The sequence below is a fragment of the Hippopotamus amphibius genome, chromosome 1 (assembly GCF_030028045.1).
Source record: "Hippopotamus amphibius kiboko isolate mHipAmp2 chromosome 1, mHipAmp2.hap2, whole genome shotgun sequence".
Classification (NCBI taxonomy): Eukaryota; Metazoa; Chordata; class Mammalia; order Artiodactyla; family Hippopotamidae; genus Hippopotamus; species Hippopotamus amphibius.
Genome location: NC_080186.1, coordinates 128,486,256 through 128,509,674, shown reverse-complemented (window position 1 = coordinate 128,509,674; position 23,419 = coordinate 128,486,256). Strand labels below are relative to the sequence as shown.

The 23,419-nt window shown below is 43.4% G+C and overlaps 1 protein-coding gene across 3 annotated transcripts in view; it reads left to right on the top strand.

Annotated features, from left to right (window-relative positions):
* The window catches only part of FAF2 (Fas associated factor family member 2), a 47,540-nt gene extending 34,338 nt beyond the window's left edge, over positions 1–13,202 (top strand). For 2 of the 3 annotated variants that reach the window (XM_057728500.1, XM_057728516.1), the window contains 7 exons: positions 1,342–1,480; positions 3,112–3,197; positions 3,307–3,398; positions 5,155–5,332; positions 6,296–6,491; positions 7,089–7,232; positions 12,359–13,202. In XM_057728500.1, the coding sequence (XP_057584483.1) occupies positions 1,342–1,480; positions 3,112–3,197; positions 3,307–3,398; positions 5,155–5,332; positions 6,296–6,491; positions 7,089–7,232; positions 12,359–12,541 (1,018 nt within the window). In that variant the 3' untranslated portion in view covers positions 12,542–13,202. The remainder of the gene's footprint in view (positions 1–1,341; positions 1,481–3,111; positions 3,198–3,306; positions 3,399–5,154; positions 5,333–6,295; positions 6,492–7,088; positions 7,233–12,358) is intronic. The other variant, XM_057728509.1, reaches the window with a different exon arrangement.
* The last annotated feature ends 10,217 nt before the right edge of the window (positions 13,203–23,419 follow it).

Here is a 23,419-nt window from a genome sequence, read left to right as displayed (position 1 = left end):
AATAACAATATAATCCTAAAGTACTTGATTTCAGAGAAAGTTATCAAAACATTAATCTTCTTAAGGATTTCTAATCACTCCCCCACATACACAGCTTCTTACCTTAGTTTTCAGTTTGCTCTGGAATGTTTGTGTCAAGTTTGATTTGAGTATGCAGGAGAAATTCCAAGTGAAATCGTATACATACGGGGAATTTGTTAAGGGGATAAGGAATTGGCTCAGTATTTGGTAAGGAAGCTATCATAGCTCAGTCAGCTTTTCTATGCTGAAATTTCTTCAAGTATATGAATATTGTTTGCTTTCCTTGGGGAAAAATATGCATGGCATGTGTTACTAATTTTAATGCAACTGTATCATCCAAGCAACTTGTTTAATGTTATGTAGCACATTGACTTTTCAAGCCCCTGCTCCTTTGCCTTTTATGGAAACCCAAAGGATAAGTAAATAGTACTATACAAATGTGATGAGATGGGCTCTTTAGAAACAGATGTGTGATACCATCTTTAACCTTACAGTAACTGCCAGGTCTCCAACTCTGCCAGTGTTGTCTAGATCCATTTTATAACTTCCTCCGTGGGTGCTGTCAACCATAAATCACTGAGCAGAATTTACTTGCCCCATTGAAGAGCAAGTAAATCATGACTGCAGGTTTGGATTTGGAGTTCTTGTCCATAATTTGAGTAGTTTGGGAGTGTGGATTTATAATTCAAAATCCCAGGAGAACAGAAAGGAAAGGGAGAGGCAAGTCGAACAACCAGAAAGAGAGCTCTATTCTAGACCAGCACTCTCTGTGATGATGGAAATGTTCTGTATCTGCACTGTCTAGTGTGGAAGCCACTAGCCACACGTGGCTATTGAACACTTGAAATGTGGCTGATGCGAGTGAGGAACTGAATTTTTTAAATTGTATTTAATTTAATTTACCAGTTTTGTTGGTAATTTAGATTGCCATATGTGGCCTGCGGCTGCTGGTTTAGACAGTGCTGTTATGGAGGGTGGGGGCACAGCCTGACCCGTGATCTTTTTGGATATTGTGTCTTCCTTTCCCAATTCTTATAGTCCTAATTTTTCTGCAAAGTGCACTCAAGATTTGTTTAGGCCAGTGTTGGAATTTATAATTCTAGCAGTTTGCATTCTTCTTAAATAGGCAGTGGTAGAACACTTGCTGCATTGTGGCTTTTGAGCCAGACTATACTCTCAGGTTTGATGGTCCACTCACAGACCGTTCACCTCCCTTTGCTGCCATGCCTGTGGTTCTGCTATAGGAACCTTTACAAACTGGCCCACTCCATATGCACTACAGTAAGCCGATTCATGTGATATTTATTCCTTCCTCCCCAGGTTTGCTCTTCGTTTTATACGGCCTGACCCTCGCAGCCGGGTCACTGACCCCGTTGGGGACATTGTTTCATTTATGCACTCTTTTGAAGAGAAATATGGGAGGGCACACCCTGTCTTCTACCAGGGAACGTACAGCCAGGTCAGTGCCACAAACCATATAGATGCCAATTTATTGATATGATTCTATCCTCAAAGGAAAGCATATAGCCCAGCACTGATCATGTCATCCTTTTATTCAAAAACTTTAAGTAGCTTTTTATTGCTTACACAAAAAAAGACCAAGCCCTTTAGCTGGGCCCTCCTTGATCTAATCCCAACCTCCTTTTTAGGTCTTTCCTGCATAACTTGTTTCTCTATACCCTAGGTTCCAGCTGACCATTCCCTTAATATACTCTGTACTTTCCCACCTCTGTGCCTTTGCTTTTGCTTTACTGTTTCCTCCGTCTGGAATGCCTTCCTCACATTTTTGCTAATTGGAATCTTGCCCATCCTTCACCAGCTCATGTCACTCCCCTCTTGTACCCTTTCCTAATTGTTGTGCCCTACCCCGCCTGCCTATTTGCAATCTAAAATAGTAGTCTTTCCTTTTGTATTTTCATAGTGTGTTTTTTTTTTAAACACTATAGCAATTTCACATTCTTCCTCATTTTATACTTGTTTGTGTTCATGTCTTACCTCCTATACCAGACTGTAAAGCTCCTTGTAAGCAAAGCCCGAGTCTTCTTGGATCCCTCACAGAATTGAATAAGGGCATAGCCTCAAAGCAGCACATCTCATTTAACCCAAGCCACACAAACCTTTGACTGTTGTTACCTCTCAGGGAGTGAAAATTAGGAGTTCTATGGGTGTTAGACATATCTCTAGTTTACCAGAGGAAAATATAGAAGTAACACTGTGGGCATATGCCTAAGGGTGGTTCTATTCTGCAGCCTCCAGGATTCCTGAATCTATCTGGAGAAAGAGAAAAGTGCTTACTCTTGCTTTCTGCTGTGATTCTTCTGCATCTGCTTTTTCTCACTGGCTGCTCCCACCCCACTCAACAAGCATTAAGCACCTTCTATATGCCACGCATTGTGCTTAGTGCTAGAGATACAGACATGAATGAAATGGGCACCTCTCGTACACCGTCGTTGCTGTGATGCTGAGGGTAGACTACCATTGGTCATTCAGGAAATCTTAATTGAATTGTAATGTGTCCAGGATTCTGCAAATGCAAAAGCATGCTCAGGAATCTTGGACACTAGCCTTGTCTTTGAAGATGTTTTAAAGCCCATGCTCTTTTCAAAATGCCCTTGGGCCCCTCAGTTCCTCATCCCTGCTTGGTGTGTGGCCTTGGATCAGGGTCATCTTCGCAGTATTTTTAATGTTGTAGCTGTAAAGTGGCAAAATTCTCATCTCCTTTTTCAGGTCAGATTCTCCTGTTTATGTCTTCCTTTAGACTGTGGGAACAGCTGACTTTTCTGTGATTGGATGGGGAGGGGGCTTTTTTTTTGGTCAGCCTGCCTACTCTCATGTGCCTGATACAATTTAAATCCTAACAACACTAAAAACTTTTTCATTGAAGCCTGTTAGCATGGACTTTCTATAGGGAGAGAAATGCCATGGGTGTGAAGGTAGCAACCCAGAAATTTTCTGGTTTTCTTGCTCACCTTTTCCCCTCATTTCTTCTTTTGTTCCTAAATACGTAGCTGTATCCATTAGGACCCTTAGCCTAATTAGAAGTTCGAGGCACAGTTATCATCATAATTAGTGATCTTCTGTTTCTCACAGGCACTTAATGATGCCAAACGGGAGCTTCGCTTTCTTTTGGTTTATCTTCATGGAGATGATCACCAGGACTCTGATGAGTTCTGTCGGTAAGTGGGTTGTTTTGTTTGTTTTGTTTCTTCCCTCTTTTCTGATCTTATCTGCTGATAGTTTGTAGTAAGCAAGTTCTTCTCATATCCTTTTCATCCCTCTCCACAGCAACACACTGTGTGCACCTGAAGTTATCTCACTGATAAACAGCAGGATGCTCTTCTGGGCATGCTCCACAAACAAACCTGAGGGATACAGGGGTAAGTTGTGTTTCTTTTGCCTTATTGAGATTGTTGGGGTATCTTTGGAATAATGGAAAGGCATGCCATTTATTGCATGACTATTCTGTGGCCAACCAGTCTTCTCAGCAGTCCTAAGAGATCGGGGTTGTATTACCTCCACTTTATGGTTTAGGAAACACGCTCAGAGAGTTTAAGCCACTGGCCCAGGATCACAACAGTTAGCAAGTTTTGGGACAGGCTCAGGTCTGTCAGACTCTAGCCTGTTCATTACAGTTAACCATTGCCAGAGCCTGTTTTATTTTTAAAAATACCCAGTCCTGGCCAGCAGCTTGCCTTTAATCATAATGGGCTTTTTACTGAAGAGTTTATTCTTGTCATCAGTAATTTTAACAGAGCTCCTTGCACAATGAGTTTTGAGTACCGTGAGTCCTGATAGGGATTCAGAAAGCTCAGATCTTTGCTGACTATAACTCTTTTTTTTTTTTAATAAATTTATTTAATTTATTAATTTTTATTTTATTGGCTGCGTTGGGTCTTCGTTGCTGCGCATGGGCTTTCTCTTGCAGTCAGCAGGGGCTGCTCTTGATAGTGGTGCGTGGGCTTCTCATTGCAGTGGCTTCTCTTGCTGCACAGCACGGGCTCTAGTCATGTGGGCTTCAGTAGTTGTGACACGTGGGCTCAGTAGTTGTGATTCACAGATTCTAGAGCACACGCTTAGTAGTTGCGGCACACGGGCTTAGTTGCTCCGTGGCATATGGGATCTTCCCAGCCCAGGGATCGAACCCATGTCTCCTGCATTGGCAGGCAGATTCTTAACCACTGTGCCACCAGGGAAGCCCTGACTGTAACTCTTACCTGGAGGTAAATATCTTTAGAAGTCAGAATAAGATATAAATGCCTCTAGTGAAGGAAAATATAGTTACTTTGCAGCTACCTCTTGAATATATAATAGCATACCAAGCACTGTGCTAAATCTTGAAAACCAAAGATACAGCAGATGTTTTGTCTACATCCTGGAATCGTTATTCCTAATTGTTTTTTAAACATCTGATAAGTTTCTGCAGTATATGTTTTGCCATTCTACTATGGCTTTGGGAGTGAGGAGTGAGAGAGAGAAGGAGACTAAGGATATTTTTTATAGAAGCTTAAAATCTCTTCTTTCAAATCATAAGGAAAACTCTGTTACTGTAAAACCTTAGTTATTTGAAAGACCAACTTTCTAATTTCTAAACTCCTTTGGAACAGAAAAGCTAGACCTTTTTTATTGGGCAGGGATGAGTGGGACATAGGAAAAGGGGGTAAGGAAGGGATTGGATAAGAGGAACAAAAGACAGGAAAAATGATGGTGGAGGTCCTCACCAGTAACATAAAGCTTGAGACTCGTAGCTTTGTCCCCTTTAGGCTTGACCCCGACACAGGGGAAAATTATGCTAAGCAGTAGCCAGAGTCTTTGTAGATCCTTTTCCTTCCATCAAATAGACATTGTTCTTGAACTCTGCGGCCTGCCCTAACATCATGACAACCACACCCCACCAGAAAAGCCTGTCCTACTCTAATCAAATTACCTGGGAATAGGGACACAAATATATAACAACAACAACAAAAAGATTGAGAAACTAGGAAGGAAGAAAGGTAGGCAGGGAATAAATGACACCTCCCTTCTTTCTCAACTGAGACTAAAGCAGTTCTCTTGCTTGTTGTGTAAAGCCTAAGAATTAATCTTTTTCATCCCTAAGTCCTGCCCTTGATCTTTTGTGTCTTCTTTCTGTCACAGTCTCGCAGGCTTTAAGAGAAAACACCTATCCATTCCTGGCCATGATTATGTTGAAGGATCGGAGAATGACGGTGGTAGGAAGACTAGAAGGCCTCATTCAGCCTGATGACCTCATTAACCAGCTGACATTTATCATGGATGCAAACCAGACTTACCTGGTGTCAGAACGCCTAGAGAGGTACAGGGGAGTTCCTCTCTGGACCTGAGAGACCAGCTGCAGACTAGGGTGCCTTACCTGAGCTCCACACATCCTGGCTTCTTCTCTGTGTTAGGCAACTTAAAAAGCCTTGTCCATTTAGTGTTAAAATATTTATGTATTTTGACCTAAATAACTCCATCAGATTGCCTGTTCTTGGAGATGGGATTCAAAATAATGACAGGACTTTATGCTTAGGAATATAAATCATGTCATTTAAAACAGCTGAGCATGCTATAAAGCACTTAAATGCAAAAACTGAGGAATGGTTATAACACCTCCCCCATCACATAAGTAATGTACATTAATTAATGTAGAAAATTCAAGAAACAAAGAAAAGCACAAAGAAGAAATTTTAAGTCACTCCTAATCCTACCACCACTTTTAACATTCTGGGATATTTTCTTTTAATTTTATAGACACAGACACACAGACTCTATGTACATACACAATTTTTTGGAGAGAAAAAGAAATATCCCAAAATGTTACCATGTTTTCTCTTTGATTAGTAGAACTCTAAATAAGATGTTTCTGTATTTTTCAAATCTTCTAAAAAATGGGTATGTGGTTTTTTGGTTTTCTGAAAGCAGCATACACAAAAATGCAGTAACCCAAAAAGGTGTTTACCTGTCAGATATACTCTTGATGGTCATTTTATGGCAGTAATACTGTGTTACTTCTGTTAGGATTGAGGGGAAAGAGTTTTACGTGAAAAGTTTAAAGGAGAGGGAAAAGCTTGCTATTTCTTTTTCTGCCAAATTAAACTAAGAAAAGAGATGGCTCATTCAGATTCTGCGTGCTCTGCTTTGGAATCCCTTATGGTAGTGTGAGATAGTCATCTGCCAAGATTGTTACTCTTTTTGACCCTCTAAAAAATTTCAAGTTAAGAAAACACAGAGCTTTGGAGGTTTATCTTTTCCATCTATGCTTTTGATCCATCCACAGGGAAGAACGAAACCAGACCCAGGTGCTGAGACAACAACAGGATGAGGCCTACCTGGCCTCTCTCAGGGCTGACCAGGAGAAGGAGAGAAAGAAGCGGGAGGAGCGGGAGCGGAAGCGGCGGAAGGAGGAAGAGGTGCAGCAGCAGAAGCTGGCAGAGGAGAGACGGCGGCGGGTAAAGAGCCTGTCTTTACTTCTGGTGACTCCCGAACTGGTCTTTTCTCAAGTATGAAAGGAAAAACCTAGTTGATAGGATTGTGAGTGATTTAAAGTCTCCATGCCATTTTAATATTTACTACATTTTCCCAAAAAGTATTTTTTAAGCTTTTAAAAAGTTTATTAGAACAAATTATAAGAGTAAGTAAAAATTAGGCAGAACAGCTCTGTTGCTTGAAAATGTAAGTATAAATAGATAAGAAGCAGTTCACTGTGCTGACTCACAGCGCTAGACTTTAAGCTTTCACTCTTAGTGCCAGTGTTGGTTCACCAGACATCTTATTCACCATCTTGTTTCACTACTTGATTATAGCCAACGTCGTTTAGTCATTCCCTTTTTTCTAACAGTTACATACCTTAACATAGTCAATAAATAACACCTGTGATGCAGTAGTATCTAATCAAATAAATATAATTTGAATTAGGGTGTTTCTGACTCATGCCAGGAAGTTTTTATTCTGATACTGGTCATTAATTTTTCGTCTGACTGTCCAGTAAACCTACAAGATGTGATTGTATTTCTTGTTTCCTTGTTCCCTAATTGGAGCCGTACCCTCACCTTTGCTTTGTGTCTCTACAGAATTTACAAGAGGAGAAGGAAAGGAAATTGGAGTGCCTCCCCCCGGAGCCTTCCCCTGATGACCCTGAAAGTGTCAAAATCATTTTCAAATTACCCAATGATTCTCGAGTAGAGAGACGATTCCACTTTTCACAGTCTCTAACAGTAAGGACTGCCTAAGTTGTGTGAAGTGTATATAAAGTCTGGGCTGTAGATTTGGAAACTTAAAGACCCTCAAGAGTATTGGTGGTGCATCTGCTGCTCTGATGAACAGGGGAGGAAGGAGGTAGGGCAGAGAGAGAAGAGTATGCTGAATAATTGTAGGTTCCTTCAGGTCTAGCTGCCCACTCAGAGCAGTTACTAAGGTTTCATTTTGTCATGGTTGAGCTCTGCCAAGAAGAAAAGAAACCTTACCAAGAAGTCCCACAAAAGACTTGTATGTTGGAGGTGAGAGGCTCTTCCAAGCTGCTAGGCTTGCATTGGCTTCAGAACCCACCAGAACCCCTTGCTGTGTAGAAAAAGTGCTATCCCCACTGACTTAGAAGGACTGGAATTACACAACTGAATATAAGTGCATGTGCAGCTTGCATGCAGCTGTCTCTCTGCTCAGCCCATTAGAAGCCCCACTTAGGGCTACCTTGTATATCTGGTGTCCATAGGTAAATAGTGTTTGTCATTCCATAGGGATGTAGTTAAAAGCAGATGCTCTCAGAGTCTCACAGAATAAAGATCAAATTCTCATTGTTCCAGTGTTAATAGATGTGTTTCCTTGATCAATTTACTTAATCTATGAGCCTCAGTTTCTTCATCTGTAAAATGGGTATAATAGGTACTCTCTAATAGCATTGTTAGGATTAAGTTCATATGTAAAGTGCTCAACATTGTGCCTGGCTCATAGTAAGCATTCAAATGCTATTGTTTTTTGGTGCTTATCATCAGAAGTAAGTTTCTGTTTATATTAAGCATTGGTATGTTGCCTTTCCAAGTTTACAACTATAATAGATTCTGCCATTTCCCTGATCACTTGAAATAATCAAGAATAAACTGCATAATAGAAATGTGGATCCTCTGTAGTCAGATGAGGTTGGGTAGCATATTCATTACTTCTTCCTGTTTAACTGGAGAACATTGGGCAGGTTACAGAGTCTCTTATAGGGTCTCAGATATATCCCATATGTAAAATGGAAATTTAACCTGCCCTCTGATAACGTTAAACTGAAGGTGTATTGTCAGGCACTCTGCTAGGCACCGTAGGGGTTATGCAGGTGAGTAAAGCGTGGTTCTGGAATTCATGGAGCTTACTGGCCAGTAAGGAATGTAAGACGATTCAAAGAGCTAATTCAGAGTAAGACGTTGTGAGGCATCCTGGTGAGAGAGGAGCAATAGCTTATTTGTTTATCTCTTATTTATACATTGATTTATATGGGGGAGGATGCTCACATCTAACGTTGGGTTTTGTTTGTTTTGTTTTTTAAAGGGTTCTGTGGGCAAGTCATTTTATTTTATTTATCTTTTTATTAGTAGTAGTATATTTTTTTGGCTGCATTGGGTCTCCCTTGCTGCACGTGGGCTTTCTCTAGTTGTGGTGAGTGGGAGCTACTCTTCATTGTGGTGCTCTGGCTTCTCAGCGCGGTGGCTTCTCTTGTTATGGAGCACAGGCTACGTGAAGCACACAGGCTTCAGTAGTTGTAGCACGCGGGCCCGAGAGAGCACGGGCTTCAGTAGTTGTGGTGTGTGGACTCAGTAGTTGTGACACATGGGCTTAATTGGTCCATGGCATGTGGGATCTTCCTGGACCAGGGATCAAACCCCTGTCCCCTGCTTTGGCAGGTGGATTTTTAACCACTGCGCCACCAGGGAAGTCCTGTGTGTGGGTTTTAGCTTGCAGCCATGTTCACTAAGAGTACGCCTGTTAGTATGTCCAAGCTTTAGGGAGCTTTTACTCCCCAAACTCTCATTATCATTATGTATATGAAAAGCCTAACTGAAATTTCCTCTCTTGAGAGTTTTGGAGGAAAATCTATTAGAGTTGTGGAATAGAATAGACTTTTAGCCAAAGGGGAACCAACCCACTTGTTAAATATTTAATCCTTGTAGGCTTTTAAATACATTCACAATAAAAGTTATTTTTAAAAAAACTTCAGACGGAGAGAAATAACTAGTGAATGGGGACAAGGCTGAGAAATGGGAAAGACGTTGAAAAGGAGAGGTGTAGTGGCAGTGCTGGTCTTTCATTTAGCATTCATGCAGTTAATAACACGTAACTGAATAATGAGTTGGTTTTTTAGTGCTCTTGCAGAGCTAGTGTGACCTTCCTGTGAGCTCTACCCTTCGTTCAGTCTCAGTGAGTGAATGTTCAGGGAAATGCTCAGTTTGCATATGATGCTCTGCTCTTGACAGTGGTTAAATGCTAGGATAAAAAAGGGTAAACTGTAGAAAAATCTCAGGCTTTCATGAGTGGGCAGAAGAGTGGCAGCTGACTTTCTCCTGAAATGAATGCATATGAGAGAGAAACCGAATTATACTTGGCCCAGAAATCATTTTTCTATCCATTATGAGCTAAAGGGGACCTCTAGAGGTGATTCCATCTGTTTCGTTATGGTTTTAGCGCATTGCCAGTGATAAGCAAAAAATGCCAGTGTTGAGTGTTGTCAAGCAGTGATTGTAAAAAGAAGCAAGATATTTTGCCCTTTTGTAAAACCCTTGTTAGGTTCATACCAAGAATACTTGGTGCAGGTCTAACTGATGCATCTCAAGGAAAGAAAAGGAGACGGAATGTTAATGGAAATTGCAAAGACAGAGAAAGGAACTGAAAATGATTAGGGCTAATGGACCAGAATCTGAGAATTTTGTAAAATCATGAATGGATTAGGTGAGAGGAAATGAGTTTACTCCTTAAGTGGATTCGTAGCAATAGCCCCTTAAAAGTTCTACAGAGGTAAGTTTAAGACAAACGCAAGAAGAACTGCTTCATGCAGAGGGGAATAAACTTACAAGAGTTGGAACAAAAAGGAAATAGAAATAGATTCCCTCGAAAAAGTAAGGGTAACTTGAATGGTGTGTTCCTGATCCTTGGGATGGACCTGAAAGCAGGTTAGCAGTGCCCTTCACAGCTCATCCCTTAGAGTCTTGTTAGAAATAGAATTTGAGATGAAGAGGACCATAGATCAGATCCAGAGTGCCTGTTCTTCATGTGTGGCGTTAAGAGACAGGGGAAGGTTAGAATTTACATGTACCAGGACTTCCTTGGTGGCCCAGTGGTTAAGAATCTGCCTGCCAATGTAGGGGACATGGGTTCGATCCCTGGTCTGGGAAGATCCCACATGCCAAGGAGCAACTGAGCCTGGGTGCCACAACTACTGAATTCCGAGTGCCTAGAGCCCGTGCTCTGCAACAAGAGAAGCCACTGCATTGAGAAGGCTGTGCACCACAATGAAGAGTAGCCCCCGCTCACCACAACTAGAGAAAGCCTGCGCACAGCAATGAAGACCCAATGCAACCAATAAAATAAAATAAATAAATAAATTTAAGAAAAAAAAAAGAAAGGAAAATAAAAGAATTTACCTGTACGTTGTCAGAGCCAGACCGGGGTGGAGAGGGCTTTCCCACAGAGAAGTCTGCATGGAGGGTTTCAGATCTCTATCAAGTTAAGAGGAAGTCCACTTGCGGGGCACCCAGTGCAGGAAAGTGAGAGCCCAAGTGGCCTGGGGGGATGGGGTGGATGTTAAAGGCAGAACCAGGTAAGGAGGGTATACATGAGGAGAAAGCGGTCAACTCATGGCTCTCAGTACACAGGGAAATACAGATGTGGATGCGTACATGTAAGTGCACACTGTCTAGCTTTCTCCACAGAGGGTGCTTGGGAGAGTCAGCAGCCCAGTAGCAATGAACATACCTCACACCTAGATCGTGGTTTTTTTTTTTTTTTTTTTTCTTATTTTTTCTTTTTTGGCTGCACTGCACAGCATGCAAGGTCTTAGTTCCCCGACCAGGGCTCGAACCCATGCTCCCTGCAGTGGAAGTGTGGAATCCTAACCATTGGACAACCAGGGAACTCCCTAGATTGTGGTTTTTAAATACCATTGTCCATTAAGAAGAATCAGGGCTCCTTGGAGAAATGGCTGATTCTGGGACTGGGACAGGGAAAATACAAGATTAGCCTGGAACACCTGTGCCACAAAGCAAGGAATTATTCAAAGAACGTTGGAGACATGTCAGAACGACATGGAGGCCAGCTTGATTGGGCTTCTCAGACTCCCATCTGAAACAGTTTGAACATCATAACCTATTGAATAAAATAGGAAAGCATGGCTCTGTATTAATATAAATAAATAAATTGAAGAAAGTTTGAGGAGCAGAATATCTCCGTTTCAAAGTACCTCCCCCACAAAGTACTCGTTAATTACAAAGGAGAAAAGAGTGGAGAGGCCTGGCAGGCACCACCCTTAATCAAGTGATCAAGGTGGACATCATAGGTAATGGAGCAAATAGAAATTGTACTCCGTCTGAATAGGATGCACTGAGTAGAACACAACATCATTTCTGTAATACTGAAGATGCATAACTGGAATCTAATCACGAGTAAATGTCAGATAAACAAATTGAGAGACAAAACAACTGACCAGTAATCTTTAGGAGTGTCAAGATCCTGAAAGTCAAGGAAATCCTGAAGATGTTTTCCAGGCTAAAGGAGCAGACTTAGGAGGTCTGACAACTGCTAAATGCAACACGCAATTCTAAACTGGGTCCTTTCGCTATAAAAGGCAACTGCCAAAACTTGAATGGGGCCCAAAGAAAAATTTAATGTACATTATTATATTAAGTAATAATGTATCAGTTCAGTTTCCTGATTTTGAGGGTTGTATTATGAAGGTGATTGCCCTGTAAGATTGTAAGATATACAGAAGTATTCGGAGGTGATGGGACATTCACTTGATAGCTCACTTTCAGCTGGTTCAAAGAAAAAATTCTATACCTGTGTTTCCAGCTTTTCTGTGAGTCGATTATTTCTAAGTAAAAAATGTTTATATCAGACAAGCTTTCAAAAAAGAAACAGATGGGTCAATTCAGAGCAGGACTAGCATTGGGCTATGTAATAAATCTCTTAAAGGAAATGCCCTGCGTTCTTGCTCTGTGAAATGGGTCAACTTCGAAATGGAGTTTCAGTGTAATGTGATTACTTCAAATCTCCAAGTCTGGGGATAGCTGGGGTGTATTTGATTTCATGGTTGTGTGTGTATCTGTCTTTGTCTTTTTCTCACTGCCCTTCTTTTTCTGTGTGACCTCTGCAGGTAATCCATGACTTCTTGTTCTCCTTGAAAGAAAGCCCTGAAAAGTTTCAGATTGAAGCCAATTTTCCCCGGAGGGTGCTGCCCTGCATCCCTTCAGAGGAGTGGCCCAACCCTCCCACGCTGCAGGAGGCCGGACTCAGCCACACAGAAGTTCTCTTTGTTCAGGACCTAACAGACGAATGACACTTTTTCTTCCTCTCCTCTCCCACCCCAATCCCTAAAAGAAATGGAAAAAAACAAAAACAAAAAAATGAGAGAGAAATTCATATTATTATTATTATAATACAATATTTTTTTTAAAAGACTGCTGCATCCTAAGGAAGGATCAGAAACCATGCTGCCTGCAAGAGTAACCACCTGTGTGTGTGCGTGAGGTTAGCAAAGAACGTTCCCGCTGGCAAGCCCACCCTTCCATACTGCCTCTGCACCACACACCTTCCAACAAAAGGAGACTGTTCACCTCCAACCCAGCCATTGTCCCAACTGGGGAAGGGGACATTCCCACTAGATCTCATTCTTTCTTTTATGGAAAGTGAAAGTGAAAAAACTTCCATCAACCAGCTACTGCAGCATCTCCTGAGGACTTCTCCCACTTCCAGAGAAGAGCGGGAAGAGAAGGCACAGAACAGAAATCTTCCTTGAACTTCCCACAATTTATGAATAACTTTACTTTTTTTTTTTTCTGTTGCTTTGTAATGACCAAAGGAATGAGGCTGACATAGGTGTATTTTTTTTTTCTTAACTTTATTTGATAAAGAGCCAACTCTTAAACCCATGAATTCTTGCCCTGGACTCCTTAGCCCACAAGAGTGTAATAAAGGTGCCCCAGGCTGGTTTGTGCTTATTTCTGCCATTGTCCCTCTCACATTCCCAGAGAGGTTGTTTTTTTTTGGTCCAACTCTTGCTGTCCTTTCTTGCCACCTCTGCACCCCACTTGGTGCAGTGGGAGGAAATCTGGGTTTGTAGCCCTAAAAGGCTGTGTATATACAGATACATCCATATGTGTGATATGAACTCCATGTAGACTCTCCTTTACATACAACTGCAGCTTTTCCTTCGGATCTGGACCAGGTGGTCGTTATGGGGTCTGAGTCAAAGGGTAGCAGCTCTTCATTCCTCTCCTGGCGTGTGCACGCTCTTCCTGCCCAGCCCTGAGCTTTCCTCAATTGCCAAGCTTGGTGCCTTTCCAAAGGACTAGCAGGGCCTGTGGTGGAACCAACAGGACTGTGTGACAGTACCCTGCCTGTCTCATTTGGGAATGTGGTGGTGGGGGTGGTGTTTCAAGGATTGAAAGAACTGGAGGCCTTGAAGGGAGCCAAGACGGAACTCAGCCTGTGTAAGCTGTTGGAAGACACGTTTCAGTTCTGATGTAGCCACCTACTGGAGGCAGGTTTTTAATCCTCTCCCTCTATTGCTGTGTTGAAGCAGTAGGGGTTTTTAGCCTCTGGATGTCTCATGTGGTTGAGTTTATGGTAATGGGTACATGGGTCAGGCCGTGTATTAACAGATGTCAGCGTGAGCTGACCAGTATTCCAGAGTGTTCTCTAGCTAGACTGGTGCAGACGCATAGTACTGCAACCTAATGAAGTTACCGCAGTTTCCTAGCATGCTGTGAGGCCAAGGGTTCCTATCAAGACAAAGCATAGCTTGCTGGATTTGCAGTTTCCAAAGGCTTTCTCTTGCTTAGCTAAAACCTAAGGACCATTCTTTTAGGTAGCAGTGATGTGGCTGCCACCCTCAGTGGTTGGGGTGAACACCAAGGGGCAGGGTGAGGCGTCCCATGGGTATCCCTGGGGAGCCTGAGAATTTCCCAGTGGCCTTGGCACAGGTGTCTACAGCATCATCTCCAGGGAAATATCATTTTGCTCCTGGCTGCCTGTTATTCTTCCACATTGTCTCCTGCTGTCCTAAGGCCAGATGAGTGGGAAATTATCTGACTGTTGTCATAAAATGTATCTGGAGTGAATACCAGGATATACCATGTTCTCCACTCTACCTTATGTGAAGTCTGCTTCCTGCTGACAACCATGCAAAGATGAAATTTTTCCACTTAACTCAGAGCCGCCCTCCATATCTGGAAGTCATAGCTGTTTCCCTGGCAGTACATAGGAGGGTATTAAGGACCTTTGCCAGGCTAGGTGTACCAAGTATCTTGCCCAAACCTCTTTGGGAAGTTGTAAATTTTTTTCCTTAATAATTCAGTCTGCATCTTATTCTACGATGTGCCTCTTGACTTTTGATGACTTGTTCAGTGAAGGAGGTGAGATGCCAGAGTATTAAAGTCTGTTCATGTCGGTACAACTCTTGGGATGGCCTCTCCATTTACTTTAGTTTTCAAGAGGCTCCACCTGAAGCAGATGCTCCTTCCTAGTCCATGTTGAAACAGCCCTGCTTTACTCAGACCCGGTTCCTGTCTTCATGCTGACCTAGATCTGCTGTCTAGGTGCCATCCTTTCTTCCATGAAAGATGCACATTTTGTCAACGCCAGGACAATCTGTATGTTACTCCCAAGGACCTCTGGGAACTAGATAGGACCTGCAAGTGAGAAAATACTGAGAAGCCGGTGATCTGCAAGCATTTGCTGTTTTTTCCAAATCACCTCCTGATTATTTCAGCTGTTGTTTCCAAATGGCAGGCAAGTCATCAACTAAACAGAAACACTTGTTTCCAGTTTTGTTCTGCACTCCCAAGACTAACATTGTAGATTCGGCTGAATTTCCGTAGGAAATGACCAAGCAGAGACACCCAATTGGAGTCAGTCGAATTTCTGCAGCCTCGGTCTTTTCTTCCACTTCTGCAGAATTTCCTGCAGCAAGTACTTCTTTCTCCTTACTTGCTTCCACTATGATGTTTGGATAAGAGATGGCCAATGGAGACTATTTCTTAAAAAAAAACAAAAAACACTAAAAACTAAACAAGCTGAAAAGAACCTAGAATCTTCAACTGAGTAGTCATTATGAAAATTGCTAACGGTGCCAAGGCCAAGGAAAAAGTTACAGAAAATGACTGTGGGAAGGAGTGATAACCCCCAGAATGCAAAATCAGGGGAGTATTATCTGGTGCTTGAACAAGAAGCTCCATTTTACAACTGGTTTTTTTAAGGACTTGTGAGGGATGAAGCAGCAGGAAATCCATCCACAAAGGATGCAGTGCCCCAACTTGTACTGCACCTGAATAGTTATGTGAGAATTTACTGAAGAAATCTAGTGTACTTTAAATTTTTTTCATAAAAGTTTACATTGTATTGTAGGTTAACATTAAATGTTTTATAACAAAAATTGCAAAACAAGTTGTGGGTCTTTCTGTCTAGGGGAGATCTGGTAAGTGTTTTTCTGTCTGAAGGCAAGGTTGGAAAACACCAGGGAAGGGAACAGAGGGAACATTGCCAAGAAACGAGAGTCAAAAAGAAGCAAGGAGTTAAAATAGACCTTCTATAATGTGTTCCCGTGGAAAATGGCAGCTCAGGCTGTGTGCTTTAGTAGAAAGAACTGGCAGATCTGGGTTCAGATTGGGGCTCTGTCAGCCTTGTGACCTCAGACAAGTTTTTTAGCTTCCATGAGCTTTAGTTTCCCCAACTGTAAAATTAACACCATCTGCCTCATGATAGGCTTGTAATTAAATCAAATAAATGAAAGGGGAAAAAAAGTATATGAAGCACCTGACACAGGTGTCATTAAGTATTTGTTCCCATTTCTCTAAGGAAGTGTATTTTTCGGCATTAGTAACTCAGTTTCTTAAGAAATGTCATTTCTCCTGCCGAAACAGATCCATGTCCTTGTAATTGAGTAGCTAAAGAAGAGTCACTTTGGATCTAACAGATTCTGGACTATTGGAACTACCCTCCCAGGGTATTTTTGCTCATATTTTCATTTCTGAGAGGATAGTTAAGCCTCAGTGCTTTGCCTTTCTCTTTCCCACTGTCTGACCTGGGTAAAGAACTCATTTCTGTGAGTATCGAGTCTTGTCACTGAGAGTCTGCGAGAAGAGTTTATTAACCTTTTATTCACAATTGGTTGTGAAGTTTACATGTAAAAATTTTGCCATCAATTAATAGAGTCAAGGAAGATGCAGACTCGGGTGCCAGATACACCTGGTCTCAAATCCAAGCTGTGGCTGTGATTTTGGCCAACTAACCTCAACTCTCTAGGCTTCAGTTTCATCATCTGTAAAATAGGGCCAGTTGTACCATTTCCATGAAGATTCAATGAATTGCTGCTGTAGGGTGCCTGGCACACAATAAGTGTTGGGTAAAAGCTCCTATTACTGTTTTCCAGTTTGTAGTTTGCCCACTGCTAGCAATTCACCCCATGTGGGTCAAGGGAGGAGAGAAAAAGGGAGGGGCTGAGGCTTTGCTTATGGGCAAATAGTGTCTGACACTTTTTCCTTGACATGCTTCCATGATTGCAGTTGAACGCCCATGCGTGCTTTTACCTTGATGGAGTCACAAGTCCTGAGCCCCCAGAGCCCCTTCCTCTTGCCTCTTCTGCCGCTTTGATGCACTGTCCTCCAGGGCACGCTCTGAAAGCACATGCCATTTGCTTGGGCTACTTTATCCTGTTCTGGTTGCTACTGGCCATTCTCTAGATGTTAGCAGCTGATACTTTGCACCAGCAACCTCAGTGACTCACATCTGTGTATGTGGATCCCGTAAAATTCCAGTTCTGCTCCTGAGTTGCCTGGTGTGGCAGCTGAGTATAGGTGGGAAGTGGCTTTGGAGTCAAATCTAGATTTGAAGCTGTTGCTTGCTGACTGATCTAGGGCAAGTTTCCTCATATATAAACTTCACGGCAGTACATCTTTGCAAAGTCAAGGTACTGTTTTGACGGGTTTGGGGGTTTTTTTGGTTTGTTGCTGGTCTTTTTTGGCCATGTCGCGTGGCTTTCAGGATCTTAGTTCCCCGATCAGGGATCGAAGCCCGGCCCCTGGCAGTGAAAGTGCCTAGCCACTGGACTGCCAGGGACGTCCTTTCAGGTGCCATTTAAATGAGCTGGTGTCTGTGAAGTGCCTGGCATTGGGTAGATGGACACTTAGTTGAGCGGTCGCTTCCTTCCCTCCTGTGCCAGCAGTCCCACGCTTTGAGCATGGCCTTCACTCAGAACTGCTTCACCCTCAGAACTTCAGAACTAATGCCTCTCACCACAGCCATTACTGCTCCAACTCCACTGTCCCTCCTCTGCCCTCAAATCCTTTCTAATCCTTCCCCGTCGTTTCAGTCTTCCTACTGGAATTATCCTGGCTTCACACCTCTCTCCACTACAAGTCAGTACTGACTGTCACAATTCCCAAAGTAAACTCAACTGTTTGATTTCTCTCCTCTTACTCCTTCAGCTGTGGAGTCCTAGCATGTATCACAGTGAGCTGAGAGCCCTGGGGGTGCCCACTCCTGTGATTCATCTCAAGGAAACCCATGCATTTCTTCCCCACAGGCACTGCTTCACTGTGTCCGCCTGGCTCAGCTCCAAGCGCACCTGCATCCTCCTCACTCTAAGCCCATTGCAGCATCTTACATCCTGAGAAAACTGAGGTTTTGTCACAGAACTTCCTCATCTTCCTTTTTCACCTCAAAATTGTTCTGTGATTTCACCTGCTTCCTGTTTCTCTTCTGTCTTGTGGTTGTATTTTCTTTTAAAAGAGAGAGAATTTACACATAGTAAAATGTCCAGCTCTTAAATCCACAGCTTGATAAAATTTTACCTAAGTGTACAGCAAAACTGAGAGGCAAAATACCTCATCACCTCAGAAATTTCCCTTGTGTGTCTTCCCTGTCAGTAGCCTCTCAGAGATAACCAACTATTCTGACTTCTTTCACCATAGAAGTTTTGTCTGTCCTTAAACTTTGTATAAATGGACTCACTATGTGTGTGTGTATGATTTTAGAAGTTGTTTTCATGATGGGAAATTTTAGAGAGTTCAAAGAATCAAAAAAATTTATGTCACACTGTCCAGAGATGTCCACTGTTAATATTGTGATGTATATCTTCCCAGACTTTTCATTGCATATAAAAACATTTTAATACAGAAATGGGATAATATTATAAATACTGTATTATATCTCTTTCACACATTCTTCTGTATCTTTTTTAATGGCTATGCAGCATTTCACTGAATGGATGTACCATAAATTGATCAAAAGCCTATTATGACATTAGGTTGTTAAAATTTTTGTTTGCTTTTCTAGATAATAGATTGATAAACATCCCTGTAGCTAAATATGCACATGCATATTTATTTTCTCCAGAAAAAAAAATTTAGTAGTGAAATTACTGAGTCAAAAAGGAATGGAGAGCTTCCTAGGTGGCGCAGTAGTTGAGAATCCGCCTGCCAATGCAGGGGACACGGGTTCGATCCCTGCTCCAGGAAGATCCCACATGCCATGGAGCAACTAAGCCCATACACCACAACTATTGAGCCCATGTGCTGCAACTACTGAAGCCCATGCACCTAGAGCCCATGCTCCGCTACAAGAGAAGCCATGGCAACGAGGAGCCTGGACACCACAACGAAGAGTAGCCCCCACTCACCACAACTAAAGAAAGTCCGTGTGCAGCAACAAAGACCCTACACAGCCAATTTAAAAAAAAAAAAAGGAATGGAAATTTTTACTTTTTAAAATGTTTGTGTTGTCTCCAAATTGTAGGCCAGAAAAGTTACTTATACTCCTACCAGCAGTGTGTGCTCAGTCTCCCACCTGTGTCATGATCGCCAGATCTTTACCAAAAACTGTCCCCTTTCAAAACCTGTTTGGCATCTCCTCCCTTACAAAATCTTAATCTTGCTTTACCCACAAGTCACCACCCTGTCTCCTTCCCTGTCCAGGTAGTTTGCACAACCAGCCTCCACTTCTTTCTTAACCTCCTATTAATTATACTTTCTTCTCCACTGACCGTCACTTATGGTCACCTGTGACCTCTTAATTACCATTTTTTTAATATTTATTTATTTTTTATTTATTGGCTGCATTGGGTCTTTGTTGCTGTGCACGGGCTTTCTGTAGCTGCAGAGAGTAGGGGGCTACTCTTCATTGCGGTGCACGGACTTCTCATTGCGATGGCTTCTCTTGTTGTGGAGCACAAGCTCTTGGTACTTGGGCTTCAGTAGTTGAGGCACGTGGGCTCAATAGTTGTTGTGACTCTCGGGCTCTAGAGCACAGGCCCAGTAGTGGTGGCACACGGGCCTAGTTGCTTGACAGCATGTGGGATCTTCCCGGACCAGGGCTCGAACCTGCATCCCCTGCATTGGCAGGCGGATTCCTAACCACTGCACCACCAGGGAAGCCCTCCTTAATGACCATTTTCATTGGCCTCTTACAAGACCTTTTGGAATGTAGAAGTTGCCCAGCTGATATTTGACGCAGAGTAATTGGCACCTTGTTTCCATTCCCACAGGTTGGTGGTCAGGATATGTGAACGAGGTTAAAGAATTCACACTTTATCCTGAAGGCCACTGAGGGGCTTTAAACAAGGGAGGCACAACATCTGATTGGGAAAGCTGATTCTCTTATGGTGGGGAGACTGGGTGGGAGGGGGCCAGACGGTAGGCAAGACGAAGAAGTGACACGACTCACTGGAGTCATGGGTCAGGAGCGGCCTGGGGGTGGAGAGACGCTAACGATGGACTGAGCACTATTTAGGGGGAACAATGGCAAAGACTCAGAGGCTGATTAGATATGGAGGGTCAAGGAGAGTGAGAAATTGAGGATGGTTTCCAACAACTGAATTTAGGAACAAAAGTTGTCGCTGGCGACCTTGGCAGGTGCTGTTTCAGTGGAGTACAGTGTCAGAGGCAGAAGTAATGCATGAGAAGTGAAGTGGAAAGATCGAATATAGGTGGCTCTCACAAAATTTGTCAGTGAAAGCTGTGGGGGGAAATAGGAGCCAGGACTGAGGAAGTCCTGTTTTATTTGTTTTGAATTTTTAAATTTTTTTATTTAAAATGTATTTTTTTAATTAAAATTTTTTATTTAACATTGTTTTATTTGTGTTAAATGTAAAAAAAATTTTTTAATTTGTTTTAAGGTAGGAGAGGCTTCATTATGTTTAAATGCTAAAAGCAATGAGGTTTTAGAGAACAGGGTTGAAGAGGCACAGAGAAGGGGTAATAGAGAAAGATGCCACTGGAGTGGTGGGAGGCATTGGCTTTAGGAGGAAGGATGGGAGCAGAAAGTGCATTCTGACTTCTAGCATGTAGGTTTGAAGGCAGAAGTTGGTGTCCCCATGGGATGGTGTCTGTTCTCTCTGTCAGGTTAAAGGGGAAGTGATGGGCCAAAGGTATAAGAAGACTGGGGAGATTCGAACTGGCTGTTTTAGAGAGCAGGACAAAGTGTAGGAAGACTCAGAAGCCTGCCTCAGCAAACTGAGGGCCCAGGCGAGACTGAGACCAGAATACATGGTGGGAGTAGGCACAAAAAGTCCCTAGTCTACCTCCCTCACTGCTACCAATTTCCGAAAACAGAGGTCACCTGAGAGCATTCAGAGGCTCTCAGTTCCCCAGCCTAGAAGTCGGGGCCTCAACTCTGGGGCCCTGGTGGAACTTCATAAATTCATCTTTCTCTGTTCCTCCACACGGTCACACTAAGTAATGCACACAGATCGCTCGATTGTTCCCTAGACACACCAGGCATTTTCCTGCCTAAAGCCAGACCAAGACGACTCACATGCAACAGAAATGGTTTAAAGGGTATGCTGTCAATTTTTCAAACTCCTCTGATTGCCAGGAAGGCAAGTGCCTAGACCGCGTGATTCTAGTCTTCCAGAATCACATTGACATGACTCTTGTTTAACTCTGGCTTCGTCACCACCCAGGTACTGGCAGGAGAGTAGATGTAAATCATAACTGACCTGACATACCAGTTTAGACACACAGAACTGCACACACCTAGCTGTTCTCACGCAGCTCTCACCTAATGGTGCCTGTCTCTAAAGAGGCCTTTGGTTAGCAAACAAACAGGAAACCCACTCTAGCTAATTTAAGGAAAAAACCGATGTGTTGAAAGCCTATGGGGTAGGTCCCAGAATGGAAAACCAGACCTCAGAAAGGGTGGGGTCCAGGTTTCAGAAAGGGTGGGTAGAGTGCAGTTGTGGGAAGGGGGTTGTCACAGGTAGAGAGCACATATCAGATGTCAGGCTTCCCACCTTTGGAGCATAACTGGCAAGCAGATTGGGGTTTCTGTGTTTAGTTGCACCCCAGACAGCAGAGGCAGAGTCTTTTAAAATGGTGCAGGAAAGTGTAAAGAACTGTCATTCACATTCCCACCACTCAAAATAATTAACATTGATTTTTTTTTTCTGGATATATTTTGGTGAAAATCACCTAAAATGTTTATATATTTGCTGAAATAAATCCATTCATGCTCAGCAGATGTGGCTAATTTCTGGCATCGGGGCCCTGGCGCCAACCCCTCAGGCGACCTGCCCTGGCCTTGAGCACTGACCGTCTGGCCGGGAGCCTCTGCTGTTTGGAGGGCTTTCCCAGCCTTCACTCCTCTGTCAGATACTTCATCCATGATCAGATTAACAGTGCAGGATGATGGGTGTGTCCCAGCTTCTCAGTGGAGGCCAGGGAGTAGATATCATTATACAAAAAAATAATTAATAATGAGAGAGACAACAGTTAATTTCACTACGTGGGGACAATGGAAAGAGGGCAGGGCCTGTGTAAGATCATCTGGGCCCTGGGACGGGGGTCAACTTCCCACGTATTTTTCCTCCCAGTAGCTCACTCATTGATTCACTTATTCAGTCATCTATTCAGAAAACACTCACCGATGCCTACTGTGTCCTTGGCCTTCTGTTAGGGTCTAGGAATGTGGCAAATGTGATGGTCCTTGGTCTGGTGAAGCAGAGTCGTGGGCAACCAGCAGGACTGATGACAGGCAAGACGTCAGCATGGTGAGTGGCGGAAACCAGAGGAGAGTGTGGCCTGCTCTGGCTTGAGGAGGGGACATTCCAGTGGGGCTTTGGGAAGGGAGCATGCTTACCAGGAGGAGAGGGTTCAATGCACTTGAGGCACCTTAGTGTGATTCATGGGCCAAGGGAGCAGGGGGCACACAGCACCGCCCCTCTCTGAGCCTCAGTCCTCAGTTTCCCCGGTGAGAACTGTGAGGAAGGTAAGAACAGTTTTACAGTCAAGGAAACAGAAGAAGGATCCTGTGAGAGAAAAACTTGATACTGTGGTGTGTGTTCACAAAGTGTAGTGGTCTTCCAAGCAGAGAGAACAGCACACACAACAAAGGGTTGAAAGCAGGGCATATTGGAAAAGAAAAATACACCAAACTCCTTCCGTGGCTGCCAGCCCCCCAAGGACCCCTCCAAGAGACAGAGACCTCCCACTTCCTGTTGCATCCAGGAAACAGTAGGTGGCAGCGGGGGAGGGCTCGCCAGGAGCCTGGAAGAGGGGGAAGAAGAGACCAAAGGGAGGCCTCCACTCGGGCTTTGCAGAAGTGGATTCTCTGACTTGGAGAATTTAGAAGTGGAGACTACAAAGCTATCTTGATCCCCGCATTTTCTACCTGGGCCTAGCCCCAGGCCTCCCTGAGCCTCAGTTCCTCCAAATGGAAACCGAGGATCATAGATACCTTAACTCAGGGTGTTGAAGAGCAAATGAAACACCATGGAACCTGGCACCGGCCTCCTCTCCAACTTCACCCTGTGCTCCTGCCCAAGCTCATTCTCGCCTCTGGCCCTTTGCACATTCTGTTCCCCCCTCTAGAATGCTCCTCTCCTGACTAGCTACTTCTCATCACTCAGGTTGCCTCCTCTGAAAGACCACCCCTATGTCAGGGTGCCCCTACCCCTATGTTCTCCTTCATGGCCCTTGTTATATTTTTTTGTACATTGTCTGTCTCTCCTTCTGGAATGCCAGTTTCCTGGAGGCAGGAACTTTGGTTCATTCACTGGAGTTTCCCCGAGGCCTAGAACAGTGCCAAGCTTTGGGCAGAAGCACACAACCAGTTTTGTTGAATGACAAACCAAGCACCCTACCAGGCCTTGAGGACCCACTGGCAACTCGACTGCCTTTATAGAGTGTCTAGGCCCTTAACACCTTCTGTGCCCAGAGAAGAG